General features: G+C 40.8%; 2 protein-coding genes across 4 annotated transcripts in view; both read right to left on the reverse strand.

Moving 5' to 3' along the window:
* The window catches only part of plxnb2a.1 (plexin b2a, tandem duplicate 1), a 185717-nt gene extending 167954 nt beyond the window's left edge, over window positions 1-17763 (reverse strand). The window contains 1 exon segment of the mRNA XM_034112386.2: window positions 17336-17763. The gene's annotated coding sequence lies outside the window, so the exon portion shown is untranslated.
* Window positions 17764-18971: 1208 nt separating this feature from the next.
* On the reverse strand, window positions 18972-24400 carry LOC117439340 (E3 ubiquitin-protein ligase TRIM35-like). Of its 3 annotated transcripts, none has more exons than XM_071201801.1 (3): window positions 24243-24400; window positions 22995-24152; window positions 18972-21889 (listed from the first exon to the last, which is right to left on the reverse strand). In XM_071201801.1, the coding sequence occupies exons 2-3, from the start codon at window positions 24133-24135 to the stop codon at window positions 21882-21884; spliced, it is 1149 nt and encodes a 382-aa protein (XP_071057902.1). In that variant the 5' UTR covers window positions 24136-24152; window positions 24243-24400; the 3' UTR covers window positions 18972-21881. The 3 variants fall into 3 exon arrangements, with proteins under 3 accessions (XP_071057902.1, XP_071057901.1, XP_033931137.1); XM_071201800.1 differs by lacking the exon at window positions 18972-21889 and adding an exon at window positions 21924-22091; XM_034075246.2 differs by lacking the exon at window positions 18972-21889 and having other exon boundaries at window positions 22728-24152.
* Window positions 24401-27235: the final 2835 nt, after the last annotated feature.

A 27235-nucleotide genomic window follows, 5' to 3' on the forward strand; every position in this document is an offset into this window, starting at 1 on the left:
CGTTCAACACGACCAATCTAATACGCTACGTGAGAAACAAACACCAACAACAACACGACGAGTACACAGCGGCCACTCGGGTAACGGCACTGAAACAACCGACACTTTCAGAGGCTTTCAAAAGGAAAGAGAAACTGCCCCAGAACAGTGAAAAGGCCAAACAAATAACTAGATGGCTGAATTCATCGCATTGGATGACCAGCCGTTATCTGTTACCTTTTTTTTTTCTTAATGCATTGCATAAAGATCGGATCGGGAAAAATCGGTATCGGCAAATTGTCAAAATCAAATGATCGGAATCGGATCGGGAGCAAAAAAAGATGATCGGGACATCCCTAAAAAAAACAGAAGTTCCATAATACAGTTTAATAAATGTATCTATCTAAACAGATCTTCACATTTACTATTTACATGTATGTAGTTGCTAAACATGGGTCGTCGTGTTCTCTGGCCACTTTTCCACCACTTCTCAACTGCCTGCTCTGCATTATAGTCCTCAACCTCAGGGCCATGCAGAGAAATACGGAGGAGGGAATTTAGCATTTGGTTAGAGAGGGATCCTCTCCAGTCAGACTTGATCCTTTTCATGCAGGAGAAGCCTCTCTCACAGCATGATGTTGACATCGGGAACACAAGCAGTATCTCTACGATCATCTGTATGTGGGGAAACTGTTCAGGCCTCCCTATGGCACCTTGCAAAAGTCTCTGCCATAACACCTGAGACTGAAGATGCCTGAACACAGTGGAAGCCATCTTCCACTGTGGTAAGTTAGTTGTCTTAAGTGTCAATGTTAGCTAGCGCGAGCTAGCGCGAACTAGCATTAGTTAGCGCTAGCGCGAGCTAGCGTTAGTTAGCACGAGCGCTAGCTAACATTGACACTTAAGACAACTAACTTACCACAGTGGAAGACGATGCATCATGACCAGGACTTGGGACTTTCTCATTTCTGGAGTCGGCAGAATTGGCATTGGGGCTTGCATCAGGGCCAGGGGGCTGCTTATTCAACCACCTCAGCATTTCTTTCTTCTTGTTTCTTTCTGTCGTGACCGTTGAATTGGCGCGACTCGAGTCTAGCAGCAGTCAGCAGCAGAGTGGATGACGTAGAATGCATTCTATGATTTGACAGCCCAATGACTTTGAAAATAACACCCATTTTGAAGTTTACTTTTAATTTTTTTTTCACTGTCCCGAAATAGTCCCGGACAAAATAGATTTGTGTCCCAGTAGGAATTTTTATGGTCCCCGGGACATCGGGACATTGTTAGCTGCGAGCCCTGAACATAACATGGTGAAAACAATCAGTCTAAATTAACAATCGGGACGGAAGTGTTCGGATTTCCAAAGGGAGGTTCTGTGAATAAATAAAAAAATCAAGAACCGAAATAATTGAACTATTCATATCTTAGACTGCACTGTGACTTTTAATGTTTATTTTATTAGCTTTTCTTTTTAACGACTGATTTTAAATGCCATCATCTGAATGTCTTTCATTTTTGTAAAGCACCTTGAACTGCCTGGTGCTGAAAGGGGCTATATAAATAAACTTGCCGTGTGTGTGTGTGTAGGTATGTGTGGGTATGTGTATGTGTGTGTGTGTGTGTATGTGTGTGTGTGTGTGTGTGTGTGTGTGTGTGTGTACAAAGACAGGCATAATGATGAAGTTAAAGAGCACCCTGGGTGAAGGCCTGCAGACACGGTGCTCCCGCGAGGGTCTTTTTCAAAACGCTGACAAAACTGACTCACAAATCGCTCCATCAACGAGACAATGCGATCCCACTTGATGTGATCGGCCTCCCCGGGGTTTCTCATGCCGAAGACGTGAACGGAGGGGATACAAAAAAGACGAGAGCAATTTGCTAAAATGTTTTCGTTTGCACGGGGAAACAAGCTCATCTGGGTAAACGTTTACATTTCTGCTCCACGGGAAAATGGCCTCGGAGAGAGACGTTAGAATTCCGCCTCTGAAACAATCAAAGATATCGTGATGGCTTCCTGATATCAAGCCTCGTTTGACTCGGGAATTGTGATCACAACAACAACAAGTGTGTTTCTTGAAGAGATTGTCGAGATCAACGTTACTGTTGACGGGGTAATTCAAACAGAAAAAGACATTTGGCTTAAATCTGGACACTGCTTAGTAGGGCTGCTTGATTAACCGTATTTTAATCGAAATTACGATTATGAAATAAAACGATTATTTTTTTTTAATTAATTTTATTTTTATTTATTTTTTTCAGTGGAATTATACTTAAAGTTCAGGGTAATTAACTGTTAAAAACATACTGTTAAAAAAAATGGATGTTTTCAAAGTAAATGGATAATCGTTTTTAATAATCGTGATATCAATTATTGACCCGAATAATCGAGATTATGATTTTTGCCATAATCGAGCAGCCCTACTGCTTAGTCGTTTCCAACCAATAATCAATCTTTCCTTTACCCTAAAAAAGATTAATTATGATCCCAAAGACGTTTTCCTAACTGTCCACACAGCGGCGTGCGTTGACGCTTGGCGCTGGGCGTGTCTGAAGCTTGGGGATTGTTTGCGAGCAACGCGACCAAGAACCAATCACATGAATCTCCCGCCCCCGACATACAAAGCAATAGCAATGTTAAAACGAAGTAAGCTGGATATAAAATCCAGGCGAAACCCTACCAGTTCCACCCACTGTCTCTGCCACCTCCCTCCAAGCCTCGCTCCTCCGGTTTGTATCCCGGTAGATGAACAGAGACTGATCATTCAGCACCGGGTGATTCACGACCGCTGTAATGAATTCTCCCTCCATGTTTTTGAATATGAGGAAAAGACCTGCGTAGTCTCTCCCAGCATACACGCGGTTTGATTGGCTAGCGCTTGTACTGGCAGATTTGCATAAACGGGATTCCATTGGCTGACGCTTCTGCCGAGGCGCCAAAAGAACATTGCTCAACTTTTGAAGCCAGCAACGCCAGCAACGCCAGCAATGCCAGCAACGCTCCACGTCGCTTCCCACAATGCAGTTCGGCTAAAAGTGACGTCACCCCATTCAAAGTCAATGGGCGGAAGCGTTGGAAGCTTCAACGCACGCCGCTGTGTGGACGGGCCGTGAGTCTGACCAAAGTGGTTTTCTCTTTGTAACTGGGAACAATATCAGGAGAATCAGGTTTTCATTTCATACACTAAAGTTACAGAAATATGACTTTTTGTCAAGTTGGAGCCATGGACGAAACAGAAACTTGGACCTTAAAATGTGGGCAACTGGGTTCCTTTCTTCTTTAGTGTTAGTTTTCTTCTGCTTTTACAGCATCAAAGATAGAAACATCATCCACATGTGAATTCTCCGGACAACAATGAACTCTATTCACACATCGAACATTAAAGACTTTTACTTTTTTCAAGAAGCTGAAGGCAGGGTAAAGTCCATTGGGTTAGTTCTCCGATTCACTTGTTGAGGCAATGGAGGGAAAGCTGATCAATGGCTTCCAATTTCTCTCGACTTTATGGTCACCAAGACTGACTAAGAAATCAGAAAGGAACAAAGACGTTGCTCAAGAAAATCAGCTACTTTGTTCGATGCTAATAAATGATATTAGCAACTGGAGAAAATGGTTTGTTTTCTTAAATTTAGAGTTCATCAGGAAGGGACTTCTGCACTTCTCCAAAAGCTACGACCCACAAAGAAGAAGCAGAAACGACCAGAAGTCAGTAATCAGTCAGAAAGCTTTCCACGTCCCCCGACAACAGGAGCTTAATGAGAGCCACACATTAACAGCTGGACAAACAACACTGCAAAAGCCCTCTGCGCACACACACACACACACACACACACACACACACACACATCAGCTGCTGCAGACACACAAGGCAAGACCACACACTTCAAAACGGACTTTGTTAGCCTACAATTCTGCCTCTAAGGGTTTAAAATGCACCTTTTCGGCAGCGTTTCCATCATTTCTGGGCAAAAACCGAGAGCTTTGCCACCTTTTAAATAGGGATGCCAGCGATTATTCGATTATTCGAATATTCGTTACAGTCTCCATAATCGAATATTATTATTAAAAATCGATTTTTTTTTTTATATATTTTTTTTTTATTATTTATATATATTTTTTTATTATTTATGTATTTTTTTTTTTTCTGGCTTAGTTTCAACCAAAATATATATAAATATATATATGCTAATAATAGTATTAATAATTGTAAATGGCCATTGGTCACACCACCAGTTTGTTTTACTGTAAACTTGGAGGAAGCCTGCGTGCAGAGCAGACTGCTGCTGAATAATCGATTATTATTCGCCAGGGTTGCCGAATAATCGATTTTGATCATGGTCAGTTTCTGGCAACCCTACTTTTAAATGCCTCCAAGAAGTCATTTTATAAGAACATACAACAATATCTGGGCTCAGGTTGTCCAAAGTATCAATTTTACACATGAACTGCACAAAATAAGATGCGTTTTAAATGTCTAAATATACAGGGAACAGGTACAACTGGTCATAATTTGGTCATAACATCTTTTGCCTTTTCTTGAAAGTGACTAGCAATTTAACGGGTTTTCCCTTTCCTTTTCCAACCAATAAACAATGTTGTTTGAATATATATCGACACCACGACAGCTCTTTAACTCTAACATGTGTTATTATGGCCACAGTGACCACAATATTTCCCTAAAGCCGTTTTTTCTCGTATGAAATCCGGACAACGTTGAGAAAAAGTCATTACCACTAAATGCACCTTTTTGGTAGTATTTCCATTTCTTTTGGTCAGAAATCACAACCTTGCAACCCTTTAAATGCTAGCTTGGTGTAGTTTCATGAGAAGACAAGAAATAATCATTATTTGGCAACGATAAACCCAATTGCATGCGATTGGTGCTATTAGTCCAGAAAGTAGTTCATCTTCAGTAAAAATACGTAACATTAAGTGTTAAGCTTAAGCTTCTAAAATCTGCTTTTCCATGTCAATTAAGAAAGAAACCTGAATATCTTTGGACTCAAATCGAGCAATTTGGAAACATCACTTTGGTATTTCGGGTATTTTAACAGAGATTTCTAACAATTTGGGGACATTTTAAAGATGATATAAGCAATCAATCGAGGAGAAAATTGGCAGACATGTTTAGTTGCAGCCCTAAACTATGATTTACAGATTGCTGCATTAGATTAGATGCAATTTCATGTGAAGACAAGAAATACATGGATTTAAGGGATAATTTTTTGGCAACGATAAACCCAATTGCATGCTTTTGGTTGTCAGGCTTGCTGCTACGGTACAAAATGGCCTCTTTGTCACCAAAGAAGACGTCTGTCTTGCAAGTGTAATACAGTGAAGTAATGACATTCATGAAAGCTTCTGTACACCTACACACAGATACAAGGGAGAGAGAAATAAATAATTTTTTTGGATGTTTAAAACCATCAGAGGATGATAAGAGATAACAGATGAGTGAACGGCGTCTTCATTATAATGTAAAGGAAGTGCGAGATATCAAAATGTGTCGGTGATCAAGAGGCTGGAGGATAATCCTTTTAAAAGAGGCTCCGCTTGATACCAGCAGTGTGTTTTAAATAAAGTTTCCGACTGAAAAATTGTGGGTTTCTCCCTTTTTAACTAGTGATGCAATTAACGATTATTTATTTAGCTTTAAATCCTGTTATTATTCGCTCAATTCATCTGTTCGTCTTCAAACATTATGGAAAAGTGGCCGTGGAATATCCAAAGTGATTGCATTTAATTGAATTGAGGGGTTTGTGTGACAGAAGGATAATTTATAACGGAGAAAAGCTGCAAATATATACATTTAATTGGGTGGAATTATAGCTTATGTTTGGTGTGTTTGACCAAAAATAATTAAGTTAATTCTGCTTTATACAAGAGAAAGACCCTTTGTTTTGTTAATATTTTAACACTAAACCATAGCTGCAATGAATAGTCCATCAGAAAAAGTTGATGTGCTACCATTTATCATCATCAATTAATAATTTCATCATTTTCAGCGTGTTCATGTCGAATAAGATGGAAGATTAAATATAAATGGGTTTTGGACTGAAAACAAGCCATTTTAAAACATTAATGTGGGATTTCTTAACATTTTATAGACAATATAATCAATTAATCGAGTTAATTAGTAGAATAAATGATAAGAATATTAAGTAGCGGTTCTTTATGCTTTAAAAGGACCTCTTTTACATTGTAAACAAGCGCAGGTTAAGTGAGCTCAGCACACCTAGGGAACCGGGTAATTAAAGGGCGGCTGCCACACACAGACAAGTAAACAATGTAATTACTGTGTCAGTCAAAAGAGGCTACTTCCTGCTCTGCTGTTAACACTATTCATGGCTTTAAATTGGCCAATCAGGAGAGGGCTCCCTGGGGGACAGAATGCCACCTGGCTCTGTGATTGGTCGAGGTGTGAGAAAAGGAATTCAAAGAGTATAGAGTCCTAAAACCAGATTTCTTTTCTACCATTGTAGCTTAGCAGTGGTGACGTGAAGTCATGTGACCGTGCTGTAGTTCCTTTATAGCCCAACATTAGCCGCCTTTAGCTTAGCGGTGGTGACGTGAAGTCATGTGACCGTGCTGTAGTTCCTTTATAGCCCAACATTAGCCGCCTTTAGCTTAGCGGTGGTGACGTGAAGTCATGTGACCGTGCTGTAGTTCCTTTATAGCCCAACATTAGCCACCTTTAGCTTAGCGGTGGTGACGTGAAGTCATGTGACCGTGCTGTAGTTCCTTTATAGCCCAACATTAGCCGCCTTTAGCTTAGCGGTGGTGATGTGAAGTCATGTGACCGTGCTGTAGTTCCTTTATAGCCCAACATTAGCCGCCTTTAGCTTAGCGGTGGTGACGTGAAGTCATGTGACCGTGCTGTAGTTCCTTTATAGCCCAACATTAACCTCCTTTAGCTTAGCGGTGGTGACGTGAAGTCATGTGACCGTGCTGCAGTTCCTTTATAGTTAGCTTTTTACCTCTGTTGTTTGTATTTAAGCTTCAAAAATCATAAAAGCGGTGTCCATATGCAGAGATTAACCTTAAATATACCAAATTCCAATGGGAAAATGCTATTCGCTTTCGAGGGAGCTGTTACAATGCTAACTTTAGGGTCTATGGAGATTTTGTATTGGTGTAAATAAACCAATATTCATCTTCAAGTGATTTCCACCATTGATCACCGTTAGTCTCCAACATTACTGATAATTCATTTATTTAACCATGTTTTAAAAACTCCCCCAATTTAGCTGAAAGTGAGTGATTGTCAACGTGACTCTTTGACCTCTGAGGTCCCGCGGTCTCAAATCACTACAACATGCAGCACGAACATTAAACTTTTTATTTTTAAAAAAGGGAGGTTCCCTCCCCCTCCCCCTTTCTCCAGTCCTCACTGCCAAGTCATAATATAATTTCATGCTTTGAGGTTAAGGGACTTTTTTTTCCCCATCAGTGAAGAAGATATTTTGGTGCTTGAACACAGGATCTGCAGAAAACCACCACATGGTTCCAATAAAGACTGAGCAGGATAATAGACTTTGCACTGCTATGTAGAATTAGCTATAACATGCATTAAAGCGAGCAAAACAAACACTGTTAATATAAATATGATTCATATGAGGTTTCTTTTGCCAAAACAACAAAGTGGCTCAACACATGCTGCAGAAAATCGATGCCAACAGACAGCAGCCGGTCAGAAGTCCATCTGTCAGACCGTTTTATCCCCAACATCATGCTGGTTGTTTTTGATTACAGACAGCTAATGAAACAGTATGTCAAAAAGCCTCTGTTGAACTTTGACAAATCAGGCATATGCATTTGTTTGCACTTTAACATGACGCAACAGGACTATTTCTTACTAGCTTCTTACTGACTAATTCGTTTTTTTTTTTTTAATATCAAATAAAAGCTTGTCAGTTAGATAGGGGAGATGTTCCAACATTAACACACGTCACAATATGGCAGGATAAGTCGAGCATAAACACAATTTAAAATGCATTATGAAGATTTCCAAAGTAAGAAAGAGTATTTTTTAGTGGTGCACGATAATTATCGGCCCGATATTAGGAATTATGACGTCATCCCGATAAACCCGATAAAAGTATTAATAGCCCCGATAATATACAATATATGTTTTGGGTAAAAAAAAAAAAAAGATCCTGCGGTGTGGGTGGATTGGGATGAGGGGCGCTTGTTTTTCACTCGGCTCCTCCCGTTTTGCCAGTACTGTGGTATAGTGGTTTAGGAAGAGGAGAGTTCTTCACAAAGCCAGCGCTCCCTAACTCGTGCCTGGCTGTGATGTAAATGGTGAGCGGCCGTGAAGCCAGGACAGCAAACAAACATGTCGTCGGTAGTATGGGACTATTTCAAAGTTTCAGAGTGAGATAGTTCGCTTGCTATTTGTATTAACAGATGCAGAAGTTCCACGAGAAGGGAAGAAGGCAACGAGCTATAATACTTCCAACCTGATCAGTCACCTGAAACATCGCCATGGCTACGATGGTGTGTTAACAGCGTACGAAGACGCCTGCGCTGCTAAACTAGCGGCGAATCCAAAGCCAGCGGCAAAGGCACCAGGGCTTTTACCTATCCACGAGGCTTTTGAAAAAGGCAAGAAGTTTATTTGGGAAAATAAATCTGGTCACTTTGAAGAGTCACAACTGTTCTTGGCTTTGTTTTGTTCATAGTAGTAATGCTCATGTCATTTGCTCACTACAGGTACATTTAATATATATATATTATATTATTATCGGTTATCGGTTATCGGTATCGGTCTTGAGAAGTAGGAAGTTATCGTGCATCCCTAGTATTTTTTATTTTGCTCCATCTGCCAGGGGTCAGCAACCCGCGGCTCTTTAAGCCCTCCGCTCTGGCTCCCTTGAGCTTAAACAAAAATATGAAGGAAATACAAAAGAAATATTTGTAGGACTATTTATATTTTGCTGCATAGTTGAAAATGTTTCGTATCTTGTATTTTGAGGTGATACTGTGACACATAAAAAAAGCAAAAACGGTTTTAATTAGGTCAACTAAAATATGCGTCACATCCTGCTACGGTCCCGCACCAGCGCCTTTTCTTGCAGGCGAATAACCTGACGCCCGGCTCGATGAGCGAACTATGGATAAATCTAAGAAAATAAAAGTATCGGAGGAACACAGAGGGTTTAATTCTGCGTGGACAGAGTTATCTGCTTTCACAGCAAACGATGCTGGCTTACCGGGATGTTTGATATGTGGAGAGAAGTTGTCACGGTGCTGCAGCCTTTACGTATCGAGGGACAACACGGAAGAGGAAGACAGCTGACGACCTTCAGTCATAATTCAATCAGTTAACTTTTTTTAGGGTGCAGCTATATGTTTTATTAATTTCAAAGTGGGTCAATTTTAATTATATTCATTTCCTTCAAATGTGCAGAGGACTCCTCAAGTGCGGTGTTGATTTATTTTAAAGTAGGCCTGTGTATTTTTTTATTTATTCTCCTTATAAGAGTTCTTAACAGTTTTCTATAATGTAATAAATAATAAATGCAAAAACACTGTAGTTTTTGACTATGACGTAACAATATATACAACTTTATAAGCTATCAAGCTATCAAATATGTTTTGCGGCTCCAGACAAAAAAAATGTATGGAAAAGGGGGAAAAATTGCTCTTTTGGTCAAAAAGGTTGCAGACCCCTGCATTAAGTCAAAGGTCTTAATATTACATTACATATCATTTAGCTGACTTTTTTATGCAAAACGACTTAAAGAATCAAACTCCGAACAACAAGGAAAGTGCTGCTAAAGTAACTCAACAAGTGCTTCGTGTGATACTTCCACCATTGGTTATGCAGGCCAAACTCTTTATATGTGTCAAATAACAACTCAAACTTAAAACAGAACCACTAATTTATTCAGAATAATACAATTGTGATGGCAGAAATGTGTGTACAGTAAATGTGATAAATATTTACTTATACGGAGGATGCCAACAAGGGAAAGGGCCTGGTTGGTGTTGTGTATTCTCTATGTGCCTCCATATAGGAAAATCCTTCAAATTCAACAATTTATTTCCCAATTTAATAATCATTTGATCCACTTATCTTTATTTCATTCATAGCTGAGTTGCAGCTTGAGCTCAACCACATAACTTTCTGTTTGCAGACATACAGCGAGTCACAAAACCAGACGGCCTTATTCCTGTCTAACAGGTCTCTGATAGTCTCGCTGTAGGCTATACACTCACACTCCACTTGTGTAAAGTTAAGCGTTCAGTCTGACAGCATTTCTCTGGAAGATTATAGGTTATGCAACAGCTAAATTCCTGCGAAAAAAAATGCATGATTTGTCACAAAACAATGTCGGGTGGACCGTGGAGCGATAATGCAACAGCTATTCTTGCTAAGGTGCTAGCAACATGCTCAAGCTAGCACTAACCAATTCAGTTTTATCGCTTCGTCCCCACTTCAAAAACACCTTTATTGAAGTTTAAATGGAAAGTGTACTAGGGCTGCACGATTTTGGGAAAAAAATCTAATTGCGATTTTTCTGACAAATATTGCGATTGCGATTTGCGATATTTATTTTTAAGCGACCCAATGGAAGTTTATTGTAAAATGCGGCCATAACTCCGGCTAGGAAGGTCGTATCAACATACTCCTGTCTCTAGCTCCCCCGCAGCCCGAGCTACGAGTGAAAGAATTAACTTACATGAAACTTCCGTTGGGTTGCTTTAAAGTCAAGCTTCAGTTAAAGATTCACCCTTTTAGATGTAGAACATGTGATGGAGCATCACTAGCCTGACTCAGATGGTTTGTTTCACCAAACTATCTAGGAAAGATCCATTGGAAGCCATTTGGAAAGGGCAGGCACTTTCAAAAGCACTTGGCAGGTGATTGGGTCAATCTGTCTATCACCTTCTATCATGGGCCACTTCTGATTGATTAGCAATGGCTGGTACATGTGGAGCACAGCACTTCTGATTGGTGTGGATGACTGACACACAAGAAAAGAAAAAAAAAAGTTAAAAAAAAATCGCAGGCTTTGCGATTTGATAATCGCATCATCTCGAATCGCGATTTCGATTTAAAATCGATTAATCGTTCAGCCCTAAAGTGTACATAATAGGAACTCTTGTCTTATTAACCATTTCTTATGTGTGAGGAAGTATTAGCCGGTCATCTTAGCTTAGCATAAAGACTGGGATATGGATGAAACAGCTAATGACCAAACTTCTACAAATGCCTCAAAAGCTCACATTTGTCTTTGACTTTCACTTACTATGTTATTGAATAAACAAGATGTAATGTGATATACTTTGAAAAGGGAGTATCATGATAGCTGTTTCCATCTGGTTTCATGACTTTTTGCAAAGCTAACTTTTCCCTCCGTTTCCAGTCTTTATGCTAAGCTAGCCGTTTCCCTCTGTTTCCAGTCTTTACGCTAAGCTAGCCGTTTCCCTCCGTTTCCAGTCTTTATGCTAATCTAGCCGTTTCCCTCTGTTTCCAGTCTTAACATTTAAGCTAAGCTAGCTGTTTCCAGTCTTTATTCTAAGCTAGCCGTTTCCCTCTGTTTCCAGTCTTTATGCTAAGCTAGCTGTTTCCCAATGGTTTCATGTCTTTTCCCAAGCTAACTTTCACCTCCATTTCCAGTCTTTATGCTAAGCTAGCCGTTTCCCTCTGTTTCCAGTCTTAACATTTAAGCTAAGCTAGCTGTTTCCAGTCTTTATTCTAAGCTAGCTGTTTCCCTCTGTTTCCAGTCTTTATGCTAAGCTAGCTGTTTCCCTATGGTTTCATGTCTTTTCCCAAGCTAACTTTCACCTCCATTTCCAGTCTTTATGCTAAGCTAACCGTTTCCCTGTGTTTCCTGTATCTATGCTAAGCTACAAAGCTGCCTGTACAGTAGGGCTGCACGATTTTGGGGGAAAAAAAATCTAATTGCGATTTTTCTGACAAATATTGCGATTGCGATTTGCGATATTTATTTTTAAGCGACCCAATGGAAGTTTATTGTAAAATGCGGACATAACTCCGGCTAGGAAGGTCGTATCAACATACTCCTGTCTCTAGCACCCCCGCAGCCCGAGCTATGAGTGAAATAACTAAACTTACATGAAACTTCGGTTGGGTTGCTTTAAAGTCAAGCTTCAGTTAAAGATTCACCCTTTTAGATGTAGAACATGTGATGGAGCATCTCTAACCTGACTCAGATGGTTTGTTTCACCAAACTATCTAGGAAAGCTCCATTGGAAGCCATTTGGAAAGGGCAGGCACTTTCAAAAGCACTTGGCAGGTGATTGGATCAATCTGTCCATCACCTTCTATCATGGGCCACTTCTGATTGATTAACAATGGCTGGTACATGTGGAGCACAGCAGTTCTGATTGGTGTGGATGACTGACACACAAGAAGAAAAAAAAAAAAAATGTAAAAAAAAAAAGTTAAAAAAAAAATCGCAGGCTTTGCGATTTGATAATCGCATCATCTCGAATCGCGATTTCGATTCAATATCGATTAATCGTTCAGCCCTACTGTACAGGCATGAGAGCACTATCAAAACCACACTGTCAGCAAGACAACACACAACCAAAAATGTCCTAAACTATTCCAATAAATGCTACGAACACATTCAACTACATTTCATCCTGCCAAATCTAATCTGAGTCAGCCTTTAGATCAAAGTCCACTTACAAAAAAACATTAGATAAGAGAAAGATAACCCAGAAGCTCCGAGCTTTGATACCGAATGCAAAACAAGTCGAGCCGTAGCAAGCTATCCAAAAATACCTTATTAACTTGCTGACCTTGATACATCGTGAACATCGTGCATACATGAATACTCTTTTATTTTCCTTCCTTGTGGTTCCTTCTTTTTGAATAATTGAGTTTCAAGTCGGCTTGTTTGATCTTCCCATTAGCAGACTCGTTAAGACATATTTGTGGAAACTCCCAAAGAGTGCTTCATTTCCCAGTCAGAACATCACGTAAAACACAGAACAGTTTGTCCCAGAGGCTGGAAAGTTAACTAACTCAAACACACAGATAGTGATTTGTTTTTCTGCCGTGAGAGGAGATATATGTTGAAGCTTTCCCTGCAAATAGCAAAAAAACATTAAAGGGCCCATGTCATGCTTTTCCGGTTATCACCCGTCCCCTTGTGTTATCAAGCTTTTTCTGCATGTGAACGGTCTGCAGAGTCACAACCCCTCAAAGTACACCCTGTAGCGAGTAAAGCTCTAACACACAGAACACCCGTCTGTGCTGCCCCAGAACGCCTCATTCGTGTGAATACCCAGAGGCCACACCCTCTGCCAGCATTTCACGAACAAAGCTTCACAAACCTTTCAGCGATTCATGTACAGCGCAGGGCACTGAATAACGATGCTGTTCCTACTTTGTTTGGACCAGCGGGAGATTCGGGTACACAACCTGTCAGTATTCATTGTTGTTTGTGTATTTATGATGTTTAAAACAAACACGTTAACCTATCTGTTAAAATGGGTAAACGTTTTTCGGGCTGCTAAGTTGGGATGGCGGAGAAACGCTCTCCGCAGACCCGTTCTCACAGCGTTATCAACTTTTTTCTTTCTCAATATCAAGCCACACTTATTGTTTTTACTTCGGCTGTGAGTGTGTGTGTGCTCAGGATGAGTTTCGCTTGTTCTCGCTGTATCACCGACCCGGAAACCTGTCCGCTCCTCGCAGCAACGAGCCTCGCAACGTCCCGACCAATCAGAACACAGTGGGCTCACAGGGAGGGGGGGGCAGGAGCTCCAACAAGCCGTGTAGGACAGAGAGTGAATACAATGGAATTATGATCAGTAGAAATGGCCATGACATGGGACCTTCACCGAAGAGCTTATTCAAAAGGAAACACACTTATCGATTTAGAAAATGCTATTTCCGTGAAAACATGAATTGAACAAGCGTGTTAGGATAAATGCTCATCACTCATACTGACACTGGAAGCCTGAGCCTGCAGTTTGCCGCAAAGCTTTGTGTTTGAAGAGTGTTTTCTCTTATGTTTTCAGACATTTTCACGGACGTCTTCCAACAGATTAAGCGCTTTGTCGAGGACTTGGTCTAGAAGATGTCCAGAAACAGTGAGAACTGTCTTGTTTTGCAACTCTAAAAGCAAAAGAAACGCAGATTAATGTGATATAAAACAGAGAAAAGCAGCAAATCTCCATATTGTAGAGACATTTCTGCATGAAAAGCAACTTTAATGATCAGGTGATATAAAAAAACGGACGTCTTCCAACAGTTTAAGCGCTTTGTCGAGGACTTGGTCTAGAAGATGTCCAGAAACAGTGAGAACGGTCTTGTTTTGTCCGTCGATATTCAGTTAAATGTGATATTAAAACAGAAAAAAGCAGCAAATCTCTGCATGAAAATCGACTTTTATGATGAATTGGATATCAAAATATTGACGTCTTCCAACAGATTAATCGTTTTGATAGTTCTTGGTCTAGAAAATGCAAGAAGATAGTGAGAACTGTCTCGTTTTGTCAGTGATAAACCATAGAATATACGGTTTAATGCGATGTTAAACAGAGAAAAGCAACAAATCTACATATTTAAGTGTCATTTGTGCATGAAAAGCGACTTGAAGGATCAATTGGATATGAAAATATAGAAGTCTTCCAACAGATTAATCTCTTGGTCTAGAAGAACCGTCTTGTTCCGTCAGTCCAGAACCTGTTTAATGTGAAATAAAACAGAGAATAGCAGCCATTTTCAATATTTGAGAGACATGTGTGCCAGAAAAAACGACTCAATTGCTCAATTTAATATCAAGACATGGACTTCTTCCAACAGATTAATAGCTTGACCTAGAACTTGCTCTAGAAAATGTCCGAAAAGAGTGAGAAGTGTCTTGTATAGTCAGTCCAAAACAAAAAATATGCCTTTCAATGTGAAATAAAACTGAGAAAAGCAGCAATGTTCCTTATTGGAGTCATTTCTGCTTGAAAAACTACTATTTGATACCAAAATAGTTTGAAAAGACATTCCCATCAGTCAATCGGACGGCTGCAGCTCGACTCGGGTCATTCTTGCGTAAAATAAACCAGAAATTGTACAAAAAAAACAACCATTTCAAACTTTTAAAAAGGCAAAGAAATGCACACCAAAACTTCCCACTGGTAACTGGAGTAAATTGAACATGACGACGTCCTGCTCAAGCAGCCTTGAAGCTTCACGCTCCTCTGATCGCAGCCTCATTTTAGCCAAAACATCAGAACACAGAGGAAACGGAGCGAGTCCCGGTTTTACGGCTTCGGCACTCAAGGTGTAATGTGGACGCTCCTCTAATCCATTAACCGACACCATGGGCAATTACCTCCTACACGATGGATGGATGGATGGATACACACACACACACACACACACACACACACACACACACACACACACACACACACACACACACACACACACACACACACACACACACACACACACACACACACACACACACACACACACACACACCACACACACACACACACACACACACACACACACACACACACACACACACACACACACACACACACACACACACACACACACACACACACACACACACACACACACACACACACACACACACACACACACACACACACACACACACACACACACACACACACACCACACACACACACACACACACACACACACACACACACACACACACACACCACACACACACACACACACACACCCACCCTTTGGAACGGAGATTTGACGGAGTACAATCATTCCCCCGGCTGATGTCGAAATGGTTTTAGCACTTCTGATCAATACTGCCTTCAAAAAACATCTGTTTGCAGAAGGAGCATCTCTCTCTAAACAGCTTCTCAAACCCATCTCGAGACTTCCAATTATCCTCCCTGGGATTGGTATGGATTCAATGAGGAGAATCAATGGAAGATAATCTCTGCACAGATGTTGTAAATGTGTGAAGTTAACAATGGAGGAAGAAGTCTGCCGAGGTGGGAAGTACATTTACTAAAGTCCTGTTCTGTCATGTACTTTACTTGAGTATTGAAATGCAATGGTACTTTATACTAAAAGTATAGTTTAGGAACATGTCCTTTTTTATTCCACTACATTTATCAACACCAGCTACTGTTTACATATAAAACACATGACCTTGGCTTTATATGTGATTTAATGCAGTACGCTACGACCAATATCTTACCAAAAAAATGGCTAAAGTTGTCTTAATATTAAAAAAATTATAGCATTGTGAAGCACAACTTTTTTAAAGTGTGCTATATAAATGAAATGTTTTATTAAAATGTAAATGTCCTTACATGTATTTAATATAATATAATATTGTCAAAGCAGTCATGTTGCATCATGGGTACTTTTGATACTTTAAGTACGTTTAGCTGGCTATACTTCTACCATTTTGAATTCAGGGTATTTCCACTATTTCTGAAGTGGAGGATCTTCTTCCACCTCTGGAAGTCATTATTGAAGCAGCTCAGCGGGATCAGCCCACTCACTGAGGCTCCAGATGTTCTGTGCATTGATTAATGTCCCAACACATTCCTGCTGTCTGCCTAATGCCAGATTCCGTTGAAAAATCTGGTAATTAAACATGATATTGCCAATAATTAAACATTGGAATCTGCAAAACTAATTCACAGTCATGCAAGGAGTTATCACAGCCCTGGCATCAATTCGGCTTGCATACAAAACTCAAGACATTTTTCAAAGTTATGTTTCTCTAAGTTTTGCAACTCGTTACTTTAACGCATGTCAAAACGTGTCACTAATAACCAGTGATGGGAAAGGGACTCTTAAATGGTCACTTAAGTAAAAGTAGTAATACTAAACTGTTCAAATACTCTTAACCCATACATTTATGTCAAAGATTATTTTAAAAGTCTTTTATTTTTAGTATTAGCTACTTAAAAGTCACTAGTAACTAAAGCTGTCAAATAAATGTAGTGGAGTAAAAAGTACAATAATTTGCTTCCAAAGAAGTAGAAGTATAAAAGGAGAATAAACTGGAAATACTCAAAGTACAAGTACCTCAAAATTGTACTTAAATACAGTACTTGAGAACATGTACTGTGATACTTTACAGTACTGGTAATAAGGCACTGTTTGGTGGATATATTTTTGCGCCGAATGACAAATACTGTACTGTTTTTGTAGACAATTCCAAGTTGTGTCACATGGTGCAGTTTCCATTTAGCAGGGAGCAATACATTATGACATTTCAGGTTTTGTGAATGGAGTTCGGTGTGACGTGAGGTTGATCAGAAATCACGAGTGCCTAACAAATCTTTAAAATCCCCTCTAAGTATTTCCTGTTGTTACGAAAACAGTTGAAACAGCTTAATATCCAAAGTGCTGCTTACCTTTTGGATGTGATTTCCCTCCGCGTGCAGCCGTGTCTTCTGCCTGTATTCCTCCCAGCAAAAAAAGATTTGAAAAGTTCCAAAATAAAAACTCGTCCTCTGTGTCAGCGGGTCCTTCAAAGAAAAGTTCCCAAATCTACATCCTGATGTGAGGAAACCGGAGCAATGAAAAATAAACGTGTGTTTTTACGCTCCAACAATATTCCCACGACAAACAAGTCCTGCTTCCTTCCCACGCCCAGGAACCCGGCTAACTACATGGCTCAGGTGTATAATTCATGACTAAACCAACACACACACACTGTCACACACACACTCAGTTTTTTTTAATGGCTGCAGGAGTGTGTGTTTTCTGGATCCAGTGCGACACACACATCCAGCCGGATCTGCAGCGCGATACGCAACTAAAGTGTAGAGAATCAGGATGAGGCTTTTTCTTCCTCCTCCTCCTCCTCCTCCTTCTCCCAATACTGAACCCCCAATGAATGTGGGTTTGTAAAATGGAGTCAAGCTAGAAGTGTTTACACGAAGAGCGTGGTTCGTGTCCTTTCAAGATAAAAGCCGAAATGGCTGCATATTAGCAATGGCAGACTGTCCTATCAAGATATATGACAAAAGTCACAATATGTTTTAAAAGACAGGACAGTTAATCGTAGGATGTGTAGCAGTGTGTGTGTGTGTGTGTGTGTGTGTGTGTGTGTGTGTGTGTGTGTGTGTGTGTGTGTGTGTGTGTGTGTGTGTGTGTGTGTGTGTGTGTGTGTGTGTTGTGTGTGCACGTGTATGTGTGCTAGTGTGCATTACTACATGCAAAGCTACGGTTTAAAGTCATGTGAATGCACGTGTTAGGTGAAATGCTTGCATTCACCCTTAAATGTTATGACTCGATTTTATGAATGGTGCAGAGACAAGAGTAGAGGATGCCAAACTACTCTTTGGTAAGCCCCGCCCCCCTCCCCCCAAGCAACATCAGGGCCAACAGTCTGAAAGCGAAAAACGATCTGAAGGTGAAAAACTGATCTGAAGTTGAAAACCAATGTAAAACCTGAAAGAACAAGATTTGAAACTGAACAAATAATTGTTTTGAATCTGAAAACTAAAAATCTGCAACTGAAAAAAAACAAGGATTCAAATATCAAAATAAAAAGTGAAATCTGAAAATAAATATTTTATTCCAAAAAATTGCTAAACTGAATCAAAATAATATTCAACCTGAAAAAGATTTCAAATACATATTTTTATTTTGAATACATCATTGTATTTTTCAAAGTTCAGGATAAAAACTTGAACTTTCAAATAAATTGTATTTTTTTTTAATGATCAAAATGTATGACCCTGAAATAGCTCCATACTACAGCTACTGCAAACACATCTATACAATTGTCCAAAATAAGTCCGATTTGAATGAAAAGGATGCTAAGATGTGTATTAAATCACACTTCCTCGCTGTAAATGATTTTTAAAGTCTCTCAACATGTCTTTATGAAGATATTGCTATATCATAGTATACTTTTTTCTTCAAATTGAAATGATTTTAGCATTAAATATGTGATAAAAAAAAAGAAATCTCGAATTTAAAAAATGTACCCGCATTGCATCCTTTCCGGTTAGCAAAACATATCACAGTCAAAGAATGAAATGTAATTTGGTGAACATAGTTTATTTGACGATAGAATATGACATTCCCATTGGGTTGCAGTACATTTGAGACAAAAGGGATTTTATTTTGAAAGTCACATCCGGAAGTCCTCCTCTGCATTCTATATTTCCTTCTTTAACAAAAACAGATTAAATTGAGTCCCCTGGGTTTAAAGTGAAGGCCATTAGAGAAAGTCAAAAACCCCTTCAAAGTAAAAAAGGAAATAACTTGGTTCTAACATTCAAACAAGGACGTTAAAAACTGCTTCTAAAAAATGTAAAAAAACACAATTGCCCTTTTTTTGACAGATGTCACATAATCCATGCTTTAGATTAAACCCGGTGTTAAATAGATTACGCACACTTTAATTTCCATCGATTTTAATCTATTTAGACCGCCTAGAGAGATATCAAATGGATTCATTTTTGAGATATATTTAATCTCGTTTTATTCTTGTGGACATTTAAAAAGGGCAGCATTTGGGGTAAATCCTCCGCGAGTGCAGTTGAGCGTGCAGTCGCCCCTGCTGCTAATTTGAGGGTCCGGACGGGGCACAATGGAGGCTTTGTTGCTGGAGAATTTGTCTGAGAAATAATCCTTGACACTGGGCCATTCAGGGGCAGAACCTTTTGTTTCATAAGTCCCTGAACGTTACAGTAGGCCTCGGTGCATTACAACAACTTAAAGTGTGCAGCATTGAGTACACGCTGGATGTGAGGGCTGTGTTTTAAGGGCTGTGTTTTAAGGGCTGTGTTTTAAGGGCATAGTTGAGAGGTTAAAGGGGAATACATGAGTCCTTACTGTGTGTGTTGTTGTTGCTTTTGAGTATTAATCTTTCATACATAGACCGATGGGCTTCGGGCAATGAATGGTGTTAAAATTGGTATTTTAAAAGGTAAAAATGGCACATAATTTACTATTTTCTTTGATTTAATGGATAATGGCCAATCAGGGACATGCACAATTGCAATAAGATGGCGGAAGTGTGTTGTCAGGAGTGGGATTTGAACCCACGCCTCCAATCGGAGACCAGAAGTACCTTTGATCAGGAAGGAGTCGAACCTTGAGTCAGGCGCCTTAGACCAGTGTTTTTCAAAGTGGGGGCCCCGACCCCCTGGGGGGCCGCCAGGGGGCACCAGCGGGGTCACGCAAAGTTTGAGGGAAAGGGGAATTTTTTCCTTTTTTAAAGTTACCTTTTTTTAATTATTTTTTTTAGATGTTATTAATAACTGCATATCTATCAATCTATGTGTCCTCCTTTGATGCCAATCTTTCAATATTTTTTATTTATTAATATTTTATTTTTATTTTTTTAATCACATGACCACCCTTCAAGCCAATCAGAATCGAGCTGCCGCGACTGAGAGTGAAACTGAGTATCTGCTCAGCTTTTGGAGCAAGTGAGAGCTCGTGAATATTTCGCTCTGCAGCTGGATGAGAGCACGGATGTTGCAAATATTGATGCTTATATATATGAATAGATGCACAGAGACAGCTCTGGTTAAAGTCACAAATGATATTCTAATAGCCTCAGACAAGGGACTTGTCTCTATTCTTGTTTTGCTCGATCTCAGTGCTGCATTTGATACTATCGACCATGATATCCTATTGCAAAGACTAGAGCACTTCGTTGGCATACAGGGAACTGCTTTAGGCTGGTTTAGGTCCTATCTATCTGAACGCTCTCAGTTTGTACGTGTTAACGATGAATCTTCCACGCAAACCAAAGTTAGCCATGGAGTGCCACAGGGCTCAGTGCTCGGACCTATTTTGTTCACATTATATATGCTTCCGTTAGGCAATATTATAAGGAATCATTCTGTAAACTTTCATTGTTATGCGGATGATACTCAACTATATTTATCAATCAAGCCTGATGAAATTAATCATCTAAATACAATTCAAGACTGCCTTAAGGACTTAAAAACGTGGATGACCTTAAACTTTTTTATGTTAAACACGACCAAAACTGAAGTTATTGTACTTGGCCCGAAGAATCTACGAAACAAATTATCTAAAGATATACTAACTATGGATGGCATTAATTTGGCCTCCAGTGAGACTGTAAGGAATCTTGGTGTTATATTTGATCAGGATTTATCCTTTAACGCCCACATAAAATCAATTTCAAGGACCGCCTACTTCCATCTACGTAACATTGCAAAAATCAGGCATATCTTGCCTCAAAACGATGCAGGGAAACTAGTCCATGCATTTGTTACTTCTAGGCTGGATTATTGTAACTCTTTATTATCAGGGAGTACCAAGAAGTCAGTCAAGTCGCTTCAGCTGATTCAAAATGCTGCGGCTCGTGTACTAACCAGAGTTAGGAAAAGGGACCACATTACTCCTGTTCTGGCTGCCTTACACTGGCTCCCTATAGAACACAGGATAGAATTTAAAATTCTTCTTCTCGCCTACAAAGCCCTTAATGGGCAGGCGCCATCTTACCTTAAAGAACTCATTATACCCTACTGTCCTACTAGGGCATTGCGTTCCAAGAATGCAGGGTTGTTGGTTGTTCCTAGAATCTCTAAAAGTACAATGGGAGCCAGAGCCTTTTCTTATCAAGCTCCACATTTGTGGAATCAGCTTCCAGTTTGTGTTCGGGCGGCAGACACCCTATCCGTTTTTAAGAGTGCGCTTAAGACCTTCCTTTTTGATAAAGCTTATAGTTAGGGCTGATTAGATTCAGCCCCTAGTTTTGCTGATATAGGCTTAGTTTGTCGGGGGACATCTTACTTCTTCCTTCTCTCTGTCTGTACCCGTGTACTCTCATGTTCCATTAACCCAGCTTCCCCACATGTCTTTCTTTTTGGTGTCTATAGTGTGTCCTGGATCGCGAGCTCTGGATCTTGAGTCGTGGCTGTGGTCCTGGATCATCGGTCCTGGATGGATATCCTCGTGGATTCATCTTCCTATTATACACACATGCATTTCCAAACATTTGGACTACCTATGTTGCAAATGTATTATCTCTTCAATTTACACACGGCATCTATTGCACGTCTGTCCGTCCTGGGAGAGGGATCCCTCCTCTGTTGCTCTCCCTGAGGTTTCTCCCATGTTCCCTTTAAACTGGGTTTTCTCCGGAAGTTTTTCCTTGTACGATGTGAGGGTCTAAGGACAGAGGGTGTCGTATTGTCATACTGATATTCTGTACACACTGTGAAGACCACTGAGACAAATGTAACATTTGTGATATTGGGCTATATAAATAAACATTGATTGATTGATTGATTGATTGATTGATTGATTGATTGATTGATTGATTGATTGATTGATTGATTGATGAATATAAATATGTTTATTGTTAATATTCCTGTTGAATATTATATATAATACTATTAAAGGTGGGGTAGGTAAGTTTCAGAAACCGGCTTGAGATACACTTTTTGTTATATTCCATGGAATGCTCTTTACATCCCGATAGCAATGAATATCTTCAGTGCTTTGACAAAAAGTCCATAAAAAAATGTCATCTGTAGAAGCCGTAATACTGTAAAAAGTACAACCTACCTGCCTGTCAGCCTTCCATCGGGGCACAAACTTATCTCGTGCCCTCATTGGTCATGTGCGCGTTCGTGTGTGTTGGAGGAGGGGCTCTGTGAGGAAGTGGCAGATTTTCTCCGGTTGTGTATTTTCAAATTCTAGCGATCTCGAGCCGGTTTCTCAAACTTACTTACCCCACCTTTAAGGCATAAGTAGCTTTCAAAAATATATATATATATATATATATATATATATATATACTATATAATGATCCTGTTCACCTCTACCTGCTCTGATCCACTGTCACACACACCTTCAGTGGTAATATCTTCACTTCATCCAGAGTGGAAATGTATGGAAACATCCTCTCAGTGAAAGTGTGTGTGAAGGTGTGTATGAGTGTGTTCGTGTCAGGATCAGAGAACGACAACACTCCTCTGTTCCAGTCCAGATCCACTCTGACCCTCTGGAGCTCCGTCAGGCTGAGAGGAGTGTGTGGTTCTGATGGCGACTGTGCTGCATAGTATTTACCTTTATAGAACCCTATTCTCCAGAATCCAGACAGTATGCGTCCCTTCCTCTGGACAGACTCTGCTGACACACCCAGAAACCAGCCTGTACTGCCTGCAACCTGGACCTCCCAGCTGTGAGTCCCTGAGTTAAAGCCCTCAGAGCCCAGGACACAGAGGAGATTATCAAACCTCTCTGGATTATCAGGAAGTCTCTGTCTCGTTCCTCCTCGTCTCACAGAGGTCAGATCTTCAGACAGGAGGAGTTCTGGATGAGAAGTGTTTGGGTCCAGGATGACAGGAGAGCAGGACACCATGTCCTTCATCTTGCTCCAGATGTTGAAGCTGAGGTTGCCCAGGTGTTTGGCCTGGTCTATCAGAGCTCCTGAGGGCAGCTGTGGAGCCTCCAGCAGGGGGCGCTGCAGCCTCTCCACTGCGGCCTTGTAGCTGTTTAGGAAGGAGACGTCTTCAGCTCTCAGCTCCTCCTCTGTGGCTCTGACTGTGTGTGAAAGAGCTGCTATCTCTCTGCTCACAGCCTCCATCTTCTCCTCCATCATCCTCCTCTTCTGCTCCTCTTCCTCCCTCAGTGCAGCCAGCCTCTCCTCCTCTTCCTCTTCCAGGAACTGGTGAAGCTTCTTAAACTGCTTCTTAATCTGCGTCTCTGTGCGTTGAGCCTGGAGCTTCATGTGTCCTGCTGTTTGATCAAACTTCACTTTCACTCCTTCAAAGAGCTTCAGTTTCTCCTGAAAGGGCCGCAGAGCTTTCTGGAGCTTCTCTCGGAGATCCTGAGCAGCTTCATCGATGGGTCTGATTCTGTGGTCGGTGTGTGCTCTTGAATCTCTGCAGACGAGACACACTGGCTGCTGATGGTCCAGACAGAAGAGTCTGAGTCTCTCAGAGTGCAGACTGCAGAGAGCCTCTGAAGGTCTCTGACCTCTCTCCAGTAAGAAGGTCTCACACAGGTTCTTTAAAGCCAGGTTACAGGGGGGATTCCTTCTTGAAGATTCTGTCTTACAGACTGGACACTCTCGTGATGGTTTCTCTCTCCACCAGGTCTGCAGACAGACTTTACAGAAGCTGTGGCTGCAGGACAGAAGAACAGGATCTCTAAAGACGTCCCAACAGACCGGACAGCAGAGATCTTCCTCTAACCTGGAAGCCATGTCGTCTCTGAGTGAAGCTGAAACACAGCAGACAGGAAGTGCAGTCAGTCACGGCTCCCCTCCCCCTCCTCGACTGACTTCACTTTGAGTGTTGTTTGGAGACTCACCTTCAGCGTGGGGAGGGTCCACAGGGTGAAACAGCAGTGTTGCAGCTTCCACTTTTCTCTCCTGTAGCTGAACTCGGGGGAAGTTGTTAGTTTGGTCTGAAGGTGAATGTGATCGTCTGTGTTTCAGTCCGTCTGTCTCTCTGCAATGAGGAAGAGGAACAAACTGTTTCCTGTCTCAGTGAGTCAGTGAGGGAGGAGCTCTGTCCTCTGCTGTTACATTTGTGATATTGGGCTTCACAGTTTGTACAGAATATCAGTATGACAATACGACACCCTCTGTCCTTAGAGCCTCTGTCCTCAGACCCTCTATCCTCAGACCCTCTGTCCTTAGACCCTCTGTCCTTAGACCCTCACATCGTACAAGGCAAAACTTCCGGAGAAAACCCACAGTTTAAAGGAACATGGGAGAAACCTCAGGGAGAGCAGCAGAGGAGGGATCCCTCTCCAGGACGGACAGACGTGCAATAGATGCCGTGTGTAAATTGAAAAGATAATACATTTGCAACATAGGTAGTCCAGATGTTTGGAAATGCATGTGTGTATAATAGGAAGATGGATCCACGAGGATATCCATCCAGGACCGATGATCCAGGATCACAGCCACGACTCGCGATCCAGGGCTCGCGATCCAGGACACAGGACCGCAGGATCATCCATGACTCCGGATCCCGGCGTATAGAGACACCAAAAAGAAAGACATGTGGGGAAGCTGGGTTAATGGAACATGAGAGTACACAGGTACAGACAGAGAGAAGGAAGAAGGAAGATGTCCCCCGACAGTCTAAGCCTATATCAGCAAAACTAGGGGCTGAATCTAATCAGCCCTAACTATAAGCTTTATCAAAAAGGAAGGTCTTAAGCGCACTCTTAAACACGGATAGGGTGTCTGCCGCCCGAACACAAACTGGAAGCTGATTCCACAAATGTGGAGCTTGATAAGAAAAGGCTCTGGCTCCCATTGTACTTTTAGAGACTCTAGGAACAACCAACAACCCTGCATTCTTGGAACGCAATGCCCTAGTAGGACAGTAGGGTATAATGAGTTCTTTAAGGTAAGATGGCGCCTGCCCATTAAGGGCTTTTTAGGCGAGAAGAAGAATTTTAAATTCTATCCTGTGTTCTATAGGGAGCCAGTGTAAGGCAGCCAGAACAGGAGTAATGTGGTCCCTTTTCCTAACTCTGGTTAGTACACGAGCCGCAGCATTTTGAATCAGCTGAAGCGACTTGACTGACTTCTTGGTACTCCCTGATAATAAAGAGTTACAATAATCCAGCCTAGAAGTAACAAATGCATGGACTAGTTTCTCTGCATCGTTTTGAGGCAAGATATGCCTGATTTTTGCAATGTTGCGTAGATGGAAGTAGGCGGTCCTTGAAATTGATTTTATGTGGGCGTTAAAGGATAAATCCTGATCAAATATAACACCAAGATTCCTTACAGTCTCACTGGAGGCCAAATTAATACCATCCATAGTTAGTATGTCTTTAGATCATTTGTTTCGTAGATTCTTCGGGCCAAGTACAATAACTTCAGTTTTGGTCGTGTTTAACATCAAAAAGTTTAAGGTCATCCACGTTTTTAAGTCCTTAAGGCAGTCCTGAATTGTATTTAGATGATTAATTTCATCAGGCTTGATTGATAAATATAGTTGAGTATCATCTGCATAACAATGAAAGTTTACAGAATGATTCCTTATAATATTGCCTAACGGAAGCATATATAATGTGAACAAAATAGGTCCGAGCACTGAGCCCTGTGGCACTCCATGTCTAACTTTGGTTTGCGTGGAAGATTCATCGTTAACACGTACAAACTGAGAGCGTTCAGATAGATAGGACCTAAACCAGCCTAAAGCAGTTCCCTGTATGCCAACTAAGTGCTCTAGTCTTTGCAATAGGATATCATGGTCGATAGTATCAAATGCAGCACTGAGATCGAGCAAGACAAGAATAGAGACAAGTCCCTTGTCTGAGGCTATTAGAATATCATTTGTGACTTTAACTAGAGCTGTCTCTGTGCTATGATGTGTTCTAAAGCCAGACTGAAAATCTTCAGATAAATCATTGTTTTTTAAGTAATCACTAGGGCCGGGACTTTAACGCGTTAATTAAGATTAATTAATTACACAAAAATTAACGCGTTAAAAAAATTAATGCATTTTAATCGCACTTATTTTTGCACAGCGGAACATTTCTCACTGGATGAGTTTCAGGCGTACCGATTATACTGGAGCACCAACTAACGTTCATGACTTCAGCATGGGACTTCAAACAACAACAAACCACGGTGAACAATAGTCAAACATGAACGAACAAGCTGATGAGACCGCTTTGGTCGGCCCGTGGATGGGACATTTTGTTTTAAAAAACGGACGGATGGAAGCGTCGATAAGAGCCGCAGCACATCAAGCCTAAAGTATCACCTAAATGCAAAGCATGTAGCAGCTAGCATGTAGCAGCTAGCATGTAGCAGCTAGCATGTAGCAGCTAGCGTGTAGCAGCTAGCGTGGACGTTAGCCCGACTGCGAGTGCAAGGAACCACACCCTGACCCAACCCACACTCAACCAGATGACTGGTTTCAGGGCCAGGATAAATCAGTCCACGTCTGAGAGGATACCCAGCTCCCTGGCTCACTGGACTGCACTCGACTGTCGACCACCTGGAGTAACATCCATGTGGAAATGGCTTCTCACTGTTCTCAGGTCAAATATGTATATTTGATTAAAAATACGATTAATTTCGATTAATTATTTACAAAGCCTCTAATTAATTAGATTAATTTTTTTAACCGAGTCCCGGCTCTAGTAATCACACAGCTGTTTTGCGACCGCTTTCTCAAGAATCTTTGAGAGGAACGGAAGATTAGAAATAGGTCTATAGCTGGCTAAAACCTCTGGATCGAGGTTGTGCTTTTTAAGAAGCGGTTTTATCACTGCTACTTTGAATGATTGTGGAACATAGCCTGATAATAAAGACATATTCATAATATTTA

The sequence above is a fragment of the Pseudochaenichthys georgianus genome, chromosome 23 (assembly GCF_902827115.2).
Source record: "Pseudochaenichthys georgianus chromosome 23, fPseGeo1.2, whole genome shotgun sequence".
Lineage (NCBI taxonomy): Eukaryota > Metazoa > Chordata > Actinopteri > Perciformes > Channichthyidae > Pseudochaenichthys > Pseudochaenichthys georgianus.

What these genes read in the sequence shown, in the direction of transcription:
- LOC117439340 (XM_034075246.2), bottom strand. Translation starts at nt 24,135, where the DNA reads ATGGCTTCCAGGTTAGAGGAAGATCTCTGCTGTCCGGTCTGTTGGGAC.